Raw genomic sequence first — 13,734 nt, 5'->3', positions numbered from 1 at the left:
TAAAATAAATAAAAATAAGTACAATTATATAAAAATTAAATTAACTTTTTCATATAAATAATTGATTCCAAACAAAGCCATTAAAAGACCTAATTCATTGATTAAATTTAATCTAATTATATAAAAATAAATTAAGAATATGGATTTTGATGAAGATATTTTACTTCAGATTATGCAAGTTGACAGAGAGACTGAAGATAAAAGAGACGAACAGCAATTTTCTTCTCATAGGAGATAAAGACCACGTACATTTAAACAAAGGTCGTAGCTTGGCTGCTAACGCCCATGGGGATATTTGATATTTTGTGACTGCACCAACTAAAAGCATCATAAGACAGGAGCCTATATCCTGTTGGTCTCATTCATTCAGGGAAGGGATAACTTCAGTAAAGAAAGGATGGCATCTAAATTCCTCCTAAGCACAAAAGTAAGCCACTTCGGAAGATGAGAACACATGCGTGCTGACATCAGTCTTACGCATAAGAATATCAAAAGGCAATTGAACGATTGGCAAGCCTAAAGCATAATACAAATTTTCTCGAATATAATTAAGGAGCATTAATACTTTAGTAAAAGAAGTAAAATGTGACCATTTTAATGTTTAGAACTTCATAATACCAATCAAACACAGACAAGGTTCAGAATAGAGCTGGGCCAGCAAAAGGCTCTCAAACTTCTGCTAACAGAATCTCAACTCCAAAATTGCTGAAAAAGAGAAACATTTAAACCACTTCGAACTTCACAGATAGATTGGGTTGTAGAAGGGCACTCCTTCAAAAGGCATATCCACACAAGTCCATTTTGCAGATTGTTGAACATGAAACTGATAAATAAAACTACTAATAGACTACAGACTATTGCATTTGGCCAGGTCTATAAGGTGGTGGCATTGCAGCACCCTGTGGTAGGCGGCTAGGGCCTGCCATCGACATCATTCCAGGTCCCATTTGGGGTGGCATAGCGCCAGGCGGCAAGTAAGGCTGATTACTCATCTGTGCTAGCATAGAATGGGGCGCTGCTAGTACTCCTGCAGCCCATCCAGCTGAAGGTTGAGGCATTGCTGGATGCTCTGTAGGTGGAGCAAACTGAGTTCCACTGTATGGATGAGCAGGGGGACCAATTGTAGAAACAGGCTGATGCCCAAGAATAGAAGGCTGAGGGTTCAACATGGCAGTATTAGGGATTGTATAGTCTCTACTCCGATCGTTATTAACCTGTAATCAGCATATCAAGCTCTGAACAACATACTCTGATGGTTCAAGGGTGTCAAAAAACATTTCTACAAAATCAATCTATATAATCAGATACCATTCTTACAGCTATCAAGGCACTGGACAATCATAGTGCAATTTGCTCTAGGTTAATATGATGTAACTCACTCTTGTAATAAACACAAAATAAACTTACATTTCAAGGGTAAAATATGGTTACCTTTATACTAAGATCATGATGGCGAGAATATGAGATGTGAAGTTTGCAAAACCCTCCATCATAGATGCAGTGTCCTTCCAATGCTTCTTTGGCTAGAACAGCTGTCTGAACATCTGCAATTCAGGTAACCATCAATACCTCAATCTACACGCAATAGATATAAAGAATCTGAAATCCATCTTCCTTCAGGCAGACAATCAATTAATAAGCTTACATTCCAAGTACAAAGAACTCCAAAGTCCAAACATTCATGGAAATGTTAAGATGTATTAGGATTGCTTTGCTTTGAGCTTTGACTAGCAAAGAAAGACTGTCATTTGTGCTTGCTTAGCTAGAATAATTAATTAGATGCTAAAAGTTAGTTTCTAATGCTTGCAAGTTGTTAGTCATTCTGTTATTGATTCCAAGAATCTAGCTGGCCAAGTCAGTGTAAGAACAGTGTTTGAGCTATATTTATTGAAACAAGTAATTGAATACAATAAATAACATCCAAAATCTCCTCTCTCTCTCCAATTTCCCTAGTCTCTTATTTTTCCCATTTAACAGAGTCTTCAGTGAGGAGTTGTACTGCAGAATTGATTTATGCAATCCAAATGAGTGGAAGCTAACAGGAAAAATAGTAATTCTGAGCTATAACTACAACAAAAAAGTAAAGGAAGATAAATATAAGATTATTTCCTTTCCCCCTGGATGGCTTGCAGCTGGGTGATGGGTCGATAGCATTTGGATTTTTCTTCCTTTAACTCATGGCAGAGTTAGAGCCCAAAATGAGTATTGAGAAAAATAGCTTTTCCCTAATTTGTCCAAACATCATATGCATATTAGGAAAACAATGTAGAGATCCTGAAAGTGAAATCCTTCCCTGGAAAAAGATTCTTTTTTTTTTTTTCAGATTGAGAAAGCTTTATCTTGACAAACCCAGCTGCCAAAACCATGCCTTAAACAAATACTGAAATGCAAGTCTGGAGCTAATTTTAAACACTACTCGATATTGGCTACCAAATGGGCCACTTCCTAGTCCTCTAACATGTGTGGAACTAATTTTAAACACTAATCGATATTGGCTAAAAATGGACCACCTTCCTGAATACTTTTTTAACAACAAAAGCTATGATATCCATCAACACAGAATTTAAGTTTAAATAATACCAGGGTATTGAATCAAAGCCTGAAGTCCACCATTCTTGTCAAACATTGCAATCTTCTGCACGGGTCCAAAAGCAGAGAAAACCTTGGACAATATCAGGGACCCAAAAATTATCAGTACTGAGAACAGCATAGACAAACAAAAATCTCTGAATTTGTTAGGTGATTGCAAATACCATGTGTAAAACATCCAAGGTGACAGCATATTGCATGTTCTCAATTGATGCCAGTAGAACATTACTCTCAGGTTCTAGTTTTTTTCCATCAAGGCCCACACTGAACTGAAATGATAAGTAGCATTTAATCAAAGTGAATATATGAAACTAATAAAAAAATTGCTACATCTGCTAATAGAAGTAAATGGCATAACTAAATGCATATTTATGTCTAGTATACACAGTGTCCTGGTTAGGTTGCCACACCATGTTTCTTTGCATAGGAAAAAAAAAGCATCACATGCAAGCATCTTAAGTTCTTAACATTAAAAAAAATCCAGCCACATTAAGTGGACTACAACTCAACTCAACTCAGCTAAGCCTTTATTCCAAAAATTTGGAGTCGACTATATGGATTCTCTTTCTCCACTCTAAACGATTTTGGGTTAAATCCTCGGAAATGTGTAATGCTTCTAGGTCATGTTGTACTACTCTCCTCCAAGTCAGTTTAGGTCTACCCCTTCTTTTCTTTCTATCATCTACTCTAATGTGCTCTACTTGTCTAACTAGAGCCTCCGTATGCCTACACTTCACATGATCAAACCACCTCAATCTCCTTTCTCTCAACTTATCCTCAATTAGTACCACTCCTACCTTTTCTCTAATACTCTCATTACGGACTTTATCTAATCTAGTATGGCAACTCATCCACCTTAACATTCTCATATCCGCAACTGTTATCTTAGACACATACGACTCCTTCATTGCCCAACACTTACTACTATAAAATATGGCCGGTCGTATGGCTGTATGGTAAAATTTTCCTTTCAACTTATTGGGAATCTTGCAATCACATAAAACTCTCATTGCATGTCTCCATTTCAATCATCCGGCTTTAATCCTATGACTAACATCCTCCTCACATCTCCCATCTACTTAAAGAAATGAGCCGAGATATTTAGCGTGATTACTTTGGGACAGTACCACTACATTCAACCTAACTCCTTCTCTATTACCAGTTCAGCCTTCACTGAACTTGCAATATATGTATTCTGTCTTTGTTCAACTTAACTTAAAGCCCTTTGACTCTAGAGTACTTTTCCAAAGCTCTAACTTTCTATTGAACCCTTCTCGTGTCTCATCTATCAGAATTATATTATCTGCAAATATCATGCACCAATGGATACTCTCTTGTATATATTTCGCCAATTCATCTAAAACTAATGTAAAAAAATAAGGGCTTACAATTGAACCTTGGCGTAATTCAACTGAGATAGAAAAATCTCTTGTGTCCCCTCCCACTATGCGCACAATAGTAGTTGCTCCTTTATACATATCTTTTAACACTTGTATGTACCTAATAGATACCCTTTTTTATTTTAACACTCTCCATAAGACATCTCTTGGAACACTATCATAAGTCTTCTCTAAATCGATAAAAACCATGTGTAGATCTTTTTTCACATCTCTATATTTCTCCATCAAGCTTCTAATGAGAAAGATCGCTTCCATAATTGAAAGACCAGACATGAAGCCAAATTGATTGGGAGAGATAAAAGTATCATGACGTAGTCGATGTTCCACAACTCTCTCATACAACTTCATAGTATTGCTCATGAGTTTAATTCCCCTATAGTTTGAGCAACTCTGTATGTCTCCCTTATTTTTAAAAATAGGTACTAAAATACTCATCCTCCATTCATCAGGCATTTTCTTTGAGTTTAGAATCTTATTAAACAATTTAGTTAACCATGCCACTCCCATATCTCCTAAACACTTCCACATTTCAATTGGTATTCCATCGGGTCCACAGGCTTTACCCACTTTCATTCTCTTAAGTGTTTCCTTTACTTTTAAAGATCTAATCCTTCTAGTATAATTCACATTCTTTTCTATTGTTCTGTGGTCTACATTCACGCTATTACCATTTTGACTATTATTAAAGAGACCATCAAAATAATTTCTCCATCTTTCTTTAATATCCTCATCTTTCACCAACATTTTTCCTTCTTTAATCCTTAATGCACTCAACTTGATTGAGATCTTGACATATCTTTTCTCTCCGCCTTGCTAATCTATAAATATCTTTCTCCTCTTCTTTAGTTTCAAATTTCTCATATAACTTTTCAAAAGTCTGCGCTCTTGCTTGACTAATTAAGTGGACTACCAAAAACAAAAAACTAACAGTCTTATTTAGGGGTGAGCATTCGGTTAGAACCGAACCAAACCGAACCGAATTAAATTATAAAAACCGAATTTTAAATTTTAGAAACCGAACCAAACCGAAATGGGTGAAAAATCGAATCGAACCGCTCTATTTCGGTTCGATTCGGTTTAAACCGATCAGTTTTGATTTTTGATTCAATTTTTAATTTAGACTTGATTTTCAAGTTATTTGGTCTAATTTTGACTTTGGTTTGAATCTAATAACCATTAATCAATGAAATTAAACGATTAATATATATATATATAATTAAATATAATTGATAAATTTCCCATAAAAATAAATCAATTCAAAAATCAATTTGGTTCGATTTGGTTCAATTTGAATATATAAATTACTATTCGGTTCGGTTCGGTTTAACCGATTTTTTCTCTTCAAAACCGAACCAAACCGAACCGAAATAACCGAAATTTTTATAATATAAAACCGAGCCGAACCGTTTGAATTTTAAAACCGAACCGATTGAACCGAATTGACTCGGTTCGGTTCGGTTTTTCGGTTTGAACCGAATTCCGCTCAGCCCTAGTCTTATTCTTTATGGAGGGATTCCAAGACAAAGAAAAAAAAATGTTGGCCACTGAAATGGCTAGCAAATGCACCAAATGTAAGTCACAAGCAATCATATGGTATTCTTATATAGCCAATTCCCACAAGTCAACAGTTATTTGCAGTGCCTTACCAGACCACCTCCATCTATAGCTGATGGTGCAACAGGCAGGTTTGGATTAGTGTAGTCCCTGGATCAACAAAAAGTGCAGTTGCCAGAAATTAGGAAAACAGTGATGCCCAACAGAGAGAGAGAGGAGATTCCAGGAAACGAAACAGGAAAAAAAGACAGATGAAATCCCAATATAGAGGGTGAACAGAACTAACAACAATATCAGGTACTAGAGAAAGAGAAACGAATCTGTAAAAACAGTAAGTGGACATTGTACATAAGAAGGTATAAAAGGTCTCAGGCAGCTGAAAGAAACAGACATCAGGAATACCTGCTCCGATGGCTCTGGAATTTTACACTCAAATCTGTATGAGCAGAATATGTGATCCTAAGGGTACATGGTCCAATATGCTCAGGAAGCAGATAACTGATACACCAGCCAACAGAAGTTAAAAGAAGAGATGTAAATTGAAATTTACACAAAAATAAAAATGACCAAAAGGTTTATGCATGTGTGTGTGTGTGTGTGTGTGTGTGTGTGTGTGTGTGTGTGCAGGCACTTTAATGTTCTTATATATGGTCCAAATTCAACAAGTTATTGTTTCTTAGTGAAAATAATTTTCCTATTGACATTACAATGCCAGAAATTTTAGAAAGAGAAGGAATAAAAAATAAGTGGTGGTGCAAGAGAGTTTGACAGTCCATCAGACACTTATTAGAACATATATGCCAGAAAGATTTTTCCTAAACTCCTGAAAAGATGTCCAGTTTTAATGCATCTAAATCTAAATGCCCATAGCAGTCGGACTAAATACCATGTCAAACAATTAATACAACTGTCACCTAGGGATGTTTCTTCCATCAAGGGCATTTTTTGCAGAAGAGGCAGTTTCTGCATCAGAAAATTGCACCAATGCCTGAAAAGATTATGTACAAAATGAACTTGTGTTAGAAGGCCAAAAGGGAACAGAGAAAAATTTAAAGATTAGCACAAAAATATAGACCTGGAATCCAGCCGTCTTCTCAAAGGTAGTAATCTTATGCACAAACCCAAATGCAGAAAACACCTGCATCATCAAAATTTTTTACAGAGGTAAATTGGCATGGATATCAAACAACCTAAGAAGCAATAAAAATCAACAATCTGTCTTATGTACAAACAAGAAGATGCAGCATTATCCAATGACAGATTCACATTAAAAAAAAATATATAAAATCATAAATTTAAAAATAAGTCATTAATGACCAGAAATGTATCAAGATAAAGACATGATAGACTAAGCATCTCTAGGGAATTTTTATAATTGCCAAGGAGAGAGTAAATACATCCCCCAGGCTGTACTACCGCAAAAATCAAGTATATGTGGAAATAAACCTCTTAAATTAAGCCCAAGGATTAAAATACTACTAGAAAATTTGTAAAACCTATAGTTTTCAACATGACCTAGAAGCATTACACATTTCTGAGGATTTAACCCAAAATTGTTTAGAGTGGAGAAAGCGAATCCATATAGCCGACCACAAATTTTTGGGATAAAGGCTTAGTTAAGTTGAGTTGAGTTGTATAGTGTTCAACAACAGAAAGGCTGGTGGTTATTGCCACTTTAGCTGCATCAAGGTTTTGCCAAGTGAGTTAATCTCTTGACCTCAAGATAGCCAACTAACATCCTGATAAGGCTCAAGGAATCCTTTATATCGTCATACATATCTGAAATTACCAACCTTGAATATAAAAGAAAAATATTAGTGGCTGATACTAAGATTCTTTGTCCAATGAAATGAAAGCCATGGTTTTACCTTTCATTAAACGCAAATAAATCCACTTAGTAAAGCTTGAACCAAATGATGCAAAGAACTTGCTTATCAAAAACGCTTTAGACCATAATCACATAGATTATACCAATTATCACATAGATTAACTAATGGTATAACATAAAACACAATAACACTAATACAAGATATAACAACTGCATCCTAAACAAATACCCTATAGTAACAAGATCATTAGAATTACAGGTGGAGGGGTGCATAGGAGAAAAGAAATGAAAAAAATCCTTAAATATTCCGGTGGTAGGAATATGGAGTTGAGGAGGAGGAGGAGGAGGAGAAGCAAAGAAAGAGGCAGTGTTAAGGAAAGGAGAAAGGAGACAAACACACATGTGCTATTTCCCCCAATGCATTAAGCTGCCATTGAAGATATTCCTTTGACATGGGCCTGCTGATCCATTTACATTCATGTCAAATGATGCTTTCCAAAGCAAGACAAACTACAGCCTGAGTATAGAATTGGTACAATCCTTTAGAAATATGGTTACTTCTTGTAACCATTACAGGAAAGTGTGTCATTTGCTTACCAGGTGCAAAACATCAATGCTGACAAGGCGTGCATCTGCACCTTCAATGGTTACCAACAACACATTTCCGGCAACATCAGCTGTTGTTTTGTTGTTGACTATTTCTTGCCTATTAGAATACTGCAGGTAAACTGTCTTCCCCCGTACCTGAGCAGGCTCTGATGACGAAGCATAATATGATATCATTGCAATAGCCTGATTTAAATCAGCCTAAAAAGGTTTTTTAAATGAAAAGTAAATGAGTAACATTAATGAGGTAAAAGACCCACACACACACACACACACACACACACACACACACACACACACACACACAAAATAATTTTAAAAAAAATGATGAAAAGAAAATACACTCACAAATTCTATAAAAGCTTGATTTCTATTAGCTCCAACATTGCACTTTGTGTTGACAACTTTACCAAAGGGCTTCCCAAGCTCAATCAATTCCTCCTCCGTGCACTCCCATGGCAAGTTTCTCAAGTGCAACACCTTAGATGGAGGTTGGGTGAGACGGAACTGTGGCTGACTGGATACAGATGCCATTCCGCACAACCCCAGTCTACAGGACAAATTATGTAGCCCCTCAAACTACTGCAACACAAAATCCCATTTTTCAAAGTAACATCATACAGACTGTTTTAAAACATTAACCAGCTCAATAAAAAAAATTAAAAATTAAAATAAATTTATAAGCAATAGAACCCAAAGAAAAATAATTAAAACATTAAAATTACATTGGCTCCAATGAGTTCAACTTCTCCCTGATAATTTACAGAACAAAAATAAAATATAAAGAATCTACTTGGCTAGCCAAACAGAATCAATACGCAATACATAAAACAAGCCTAAAATTATTTCTAAAACAACAAATACCCGTGATTCAAACAGGTATACGATGAGTGTATTTCAATTAAAAGGTAAATCAATACAAGGGAGTATGAAAATCTCAGCTTATATCGCGTGTATGTTGCAAGATCAAAAGCAAGTTAGGGCAAACAAGAAGAAGTTCGAATTAAAACATAAGAAATCCAATACCTGAGGGATTCAGCGAAAGCTGAATCGTTGATGTGCGATAAGGTTGAAATTAGGGTTCGAAAATGGAATAAAGACAAATAGAACAAAAGAGGACTTTATGGATTTCCTCCAATCACGGCTTAGGAACGAAATCTTTTGGTGTATTTAGTACCTGCAAAGAGCACTGAGCAGCACAAGGGCCAAAGGCGTCGCCCCGTCAGTAACAACGGGATGGAAGAATTGAGCGTATTTAGCTAAGCTTCAGCTAGTAATCCTATGGTAATTTTTGTCTCGTATTGGGTCACAGGGGCACAGGAGATTGGGTCTGATCAGGTCTGAATTGGGCCGAGTCTTTGGAATTCAAGCCTCAACTGATAGGAAACTGTTCACTAGGGGGGTACGTCGTCGTATTGGTTATTTGGCGTACAAAGTTAGCTAATTATAAAAATATTGTTTAAAATCTGAAATCAGGAAAAATTCTACAGAGTCCAATATATACAATTATTATGCTCAGTCCAATAAAAACTTACAGCCTCAAAAGAGTGTGGCAATAATTTCTTGTCAAAGAATTTTTGATAATTGAGTTATTTTTCATAAATCAATTACAAGGAATGAAAAATTAGAAGCGTTGTGGTTTGCATTATATTCTGATTTTGTTTATTTATATGATTGATTTTGTTATGGGATTATTAATGTAAATTTATTTGATACATTGAGAATTTGAGATTGTGATATCTTTGACCTTTTCTATGTCCTAATCCATCTAGTAGAGTAATCAGATGAGAACTCAAATCGAATATCTAAATATTCAATCAAACTAGTGAATGATAATACGTGTTAATATCTTTACAATTAATTAGCCCATTTTAGACCATATTAATTATAAAATAAATTTTATAATAATTTAATTTATCTAAAAAAGTACCCTAAAATCTCTCTAATAATAATAATAGGGTATGTGTGCTCATATGATAATTGAGCATTGTTCCAAGATATATATATATATATATATATTATGAAATCTAGAAATAAAATCTATATATTTACTTTTTAAGGGGGTGTTTGGTTCACCTGTTGGGTGCAGCTGATAGACGCCCAAACAGGTGAACTACAGTGTTTTATAAGTTTTAAAAATAAAGTTGATAGCCGATGGGTAGCAGATATGGTATCCATCAATTGCAATTTGTATCAGCTATATTTTTTGAACTGTTTCTCATCATAACTGATTTGATTTTATTTTTTATTTTGAACATATTATTCTTTTTTATTTAACTCGAAAATTAATATTATTAATACTTTTATACTTTTCATTTCAATTTTAACATTTTAACTAACACATTTCAATTTTATTAAAATATTTTTTATTAATAATATAAAATATAAAAATATTTATTTATATCTAAAAACTTAAAATTAATTATAAGCTCTTTCTTTATCAACAATAATAATTATTTTATTATTTTATCTATATTTTTAAAATTATTTAATTATTTTTTAAAAAATTAAATTTTCTTATTTCAATAATAAAATAAATAATATAATATAATAAATTAATAATTATGTTTTTATTTTAATAATATAATAAATGATATAATATATTAATTTGATAATTATATATTTAACTTAATAATAAAATAAATAATAAAATATAATAATTTTATAATTTTATATTTATTTTAATAATAAAATAAATTATAGTATATACCCCTATTTGGCATTTCAAATATCAACAGTAATTATTAAACATAATTTTATCAAACACTTAACATAAATCAACTAATAGTAATAGCTAACGGCTATTAGCTGTATTCAACAGTTAAACCAAACAGACTCTAAATCCATAATAATCCATAATAATGAGATTCCAAAAAAAAAATTATGTAGTTACTTGGTTTAAGTGTATTACTGTAATAAATTTGGCTAGCAAAATTTCACAAGTCATCAAACTTTTGTTATAGCATTCAAACCTTCAACCCTAAAAAAAAAAAACAATGGTTAAATCCTCCCCATATCAGATATTATGCAAATTCAAATATTACAGTAAAAAAATTAATAAAATTTCTAAGCTTAACACAAAAACTTCAAGTTGCCACAGTGCTGGATTCACCGTTCATTATTTGGAACTTCATGCAATCAGTCAAAAAATATTAATGTAGTCGCTCGTAGATAAAGTGAAGCAATCAAGTATGACCAAGAAGCACATCCTTGTAAGGAGTTGGAACAGTAACAGGAACAAGAACAGGAACAGGTACAGCTTTTGTTTCCTCGATTACTCTTTGCCTCCTCCATTGTTCGTCTGCAATAAGCGGTAGCTGCCCTTCTCTCTGCTGCATCAAACTTTCCTGAGCCCCTCCTCGCAGTTTCTCCAGCCGCAGTCCATCAATTTGCTGCATCTTGAACACTTTTACCGCATTCGTTAATCCCCCAATAAACAGCAAAATGCTCCCAAAGATGCCCATCCATACCATGGTTCTTCCCTGCATTGATATTTGAGTAATTTTATTTTTTTTTTCTGTCTTATACGATGCTAAAATTGGTTTCAAGCAAACAAATGGCAGCTTACCAATAGTAGTACCCCATGATGGTCCAACCCAGCCTGCTCTTGGCTATTAAGCATGGCTCCAACAAAGAACAACAAGCTACCCATTAAAAAAGGGATGTGGACACTCTCTTGCAAGATTTGGACATGCCCATCAGCTCTCTCGTAAATTTGACACGAGTTGTGGATTGATCCAAGCACCCATAGAGCTGGTCCAGCGATAAGCATGTTAAGGGCGTGCTTGTCCAATTTGAAGTAACCATATCCTTTCTCTTCCTACAGTGCGTGAAATGGTCATGCCATGCAAATTTGCAATCAATACACTGAAACTAACTTGCTAAGCATTACTTTCGAGTTTGAGAGACGAGACAATAAGATGCCAAAAGGCAAGTCCAGTTTCTATTAACAGATGCAAAATTCAAATTCAGGTGATGATTTATTTTCTCAATATGAGGGAAAATTAAAGAAAATAAAATGTAAAAACAGCACGTTAGACACAAATCTGAAATTTGATCTGCCTATTTGTTCAAATTCCATCAATCTCCATGGAATTGGAATCCATCAACGTACCTGAAGAAAAAGAAAAAAGATACCCAAGAACAATAGCAAAGCCCCCAAGGCTTGAACTACAGGAACCGCGAACTCTACAAGTGCGAGCTGCGGATCATATCCCATCAAAGGTAACCGGTAATCGATCCCAGCGAGATGGGCAACGAGATCATGAAGATTGACAAACATTATGAGCGCTAAAGCTATGAACACAAGAACCAAACCCGATCTAGGCTCCATTGAAAACTCGGCCGCAAACCCTCCAATAAGAACAATGGTAGCAAACAGATAAAGCCCTGCGTTTATGTATTCTGCTCGGTTTCGACTCAGCCTTGGTCCGTACATTCTGCTCTCTCGCGCAGACGCTAGCTTCACCATTTGCGAGATTATTCAAGAATTTTACAATACAAAAGATCGATCGGCGTACGGAATGTGCTTGTGTGTTTTCAAAGTCGTGTTCTTGTTTTCGTCCTTGGTTCGGTATTTTGAAAGCTAGAGATGTGAATGTCGTTGGCTACGTGTCCTGGAGCATGGAGTTCTGTTTGATTGCGGGCTAGAGGAAACGTGGCTACCTCAGAATGCAAATTATCTTGGTTTTTGTCACAGAACTCGGAAATGATTAGACGTATGGATTTAGATTTTCTCATGTTTATATGGACTATCATATTTAAATAATTTTAATTTTTAAATTTAAAATTAATCGTGAAAATTTGAATTGAAATTTTAATTTTAAAATTAAATATTATATATGAAAAATAAATCTCAGTTGTTTATTTTGAGTTTGAATTTTTTTAAGAATTAATTTAGAAGTTAATATTGCTCAAATATAATAAATATTTTTTATTTAAAATTATCTATCATTTAAAAAAAATTAAGATGTATTAAGTTTTTTCAATTCAATTTTTATTTCAACTAAATATAATAATTATTTCTATAATTTTCTACAATTCATTTTATCACTTTTCTTTTTCTCAATTAAAATTGAGTGAGATAAAAAATAATTTAGTTAAATAAAAAAAATTATTATAATTTAAATAATTTATTTAATTTCTTAATTATCATAAAAAATTTTAAATGATATATAAAAATTGATGGAGAAACTCCGCCTAAGTAGTTTGCGCTTAGCCGGTCCCAAACCCGGATGAAGGAGGAGGGTTGCGGTAGGTGACAACCAGCGTAAAAATTTTGTCACACCCTATGATATGGATTCAAATGATATAAACGTTGGGGCGTCCTTTACTAACGACGAGCTACATCAGAGCCCGGGTGTAGTGAAAAATATGCAAGGGTGTAGGGCGTTCACCGAAAGTGAAATATGCAAGGGTGTAGGGCGTTCACCGAAAGTGACGCGCCATGCCGGCGCCTGGGTGTAGTGTTAAGTGAGTAAGGGTTCCGACATCATGGACGGGTGAGGGTAAAGAAGTTAGTTCATAGGACAGATAGTAGAATAAATAGTGGAACAGAACACAAGATAGACATAGAAAATAATAGAAGATATCATAGAAGGAGACCAATTAGGAAGGAGCAGGATAGGAGGAGGATCAACGTTGGTACTTGGAATGTTGGATCACTTACAGAAAAATTAATGGAGCTTGTGGATACTTTGAAAGGGAGAAGGGTGAATATTGCTTGCATTCAAGAGACTAAATGAGTAGGAGAGAAAA

General features: G+C 34.5%; 2 protein-coding genes across 7 annotated transcripts; both read right to left on the bottom strand.

The window, feature by feature from the left end:
• Positions 1–524: 524 nt before the first annotated feature.
• On the bottom strand, positions 525–9,238 carry LOC110646748 (polypyrimidine tract-binding protein homolog 2). 6 transcript variants are annotated; one of them, XM_021800290.2, is made up of 11 exons: positions 9,004–9,238; positions 8,326–8,559; positions 7,969–8,178; positions 6,619–6,681; positions 6,458–6,531; positions 5,946–6,041; positions 5,636–5,693; positions 2,754–2,858; positions 2,581–2,662; positions 1,432–1,544; positions 525–1,214 (listed from the first exon to the last, which is right to left on the bottom strand). In XM_021800290.2, exons 2-11 carry the CDS (start codon positions 8,509–8,511, stop codon positions 855–857), a joined length of 1,347 nt encoding a protein of 448 aa, XP_021655982.1. In that variant the 5' UTR covers positions 8,512–8,559; positions 9,004–9,238; the 3' UTR covers positions 525–854. The 6 variants fall into 6 exon arrangements, with proteins under 6 accessions (XP_021655982.1, XP_021655988.1, XP_021655995.1 ...); XM_021800296.2 differs by having other exon boundaries at positions 8,326–8,556; XM_021800303.2 differs by having other exon boundaries at positions 8,326–8,527.
• A 1,721-nt stretch (positions 9,239–10,959) lies between these two features.
• On the bottom strand, positions 10,960–12,622 carry LOC110646779 (uncharacterized). Its single transcript, XM_021800326.2, has 3 exons — positions 12,092–12,622; positions 11,546–11,797; positions 10,960–11,459 (listed from the first exon to the last, which is right to left on the bottom strand). Exons 1-3 carry the CDS (start codon positions 12,446–12,448, stop codon positions 11,163–11,165), a joined length of 906 nt encoding a protein of 301 aa, XP_021656018.1. The 5' UTR covers positions 12,449–12,622; the 3' UTR covers positions 10,960–11,162.
• Positions 12,623–13,734: the final 1,112 nt, after the last annotated feature.

This window comes from Hevea brasiliensis, chromosome 13 (assembly GCF_030052815.1).
Source record: "Hevea brasiliensis isolate MT/VB/25A 57/8 chromosome 13, ASM3005281v1, whole genome shotgun sequence".
Lineage (NCBI taxonomy): Eukaryota > Viridiplantae > Streptophyta > Magnoliopsida > Malpighiales > Euphorbiaceae > Hevea > Hevea brasiliensis.
Note: the sequence above shows the minus strand (reverse complement) of the source record. Positions and strands in the feature narration are given on the sequence as shown.

Excerpts from the sequence above, each read along its gene's own strand:
- LOC110646779 (XM_021800326.2), bottom strand. The coding sequence starts at position 12,448 with ATGGTGAAGCTAGCGTCTGCGCGAGAGAGCAGAATGTACGGACCAAGG. Across the intron at positions 11,798-12,091 it reads TCTTTTTTCTTTTTCTTCAG|GAAGAGAAAGGATATGGTTA; the intron begins GTACGTTGATGG and ends CACGCACTGTAG. Across the intron at positions 11,460-11,545 it reads ATCATGGGGTACTACTATTG|GGAAGAACCATGGTATGGAT; the intron begins GTAAGCTGCCAT and ends ATATCAATGCAG.
- LOC110646748 (XM_021800290.2), bottom strand. The coding sequence starts at position 8,511 with ATGGCATCTGTATCCAGTCAGCCACAGTTCCGTCTCACCCAACCTCCA. Across the intron at positions 6,682-7,968 it reads GCATTGATGTTTTGCACCTG|GTGTTTTCTGCATTTGGGTT; the intron begins GTAAGCAAATGA and ends TTGATGATGCAG. Across the intron at positions 5,694-5,945 it reads TTCCAGAGCCATCGGAGCAG|GGACTACACTAATCCAAACC; the intron begins GTATTCCTGATG and ends TTGTTGATCCAG.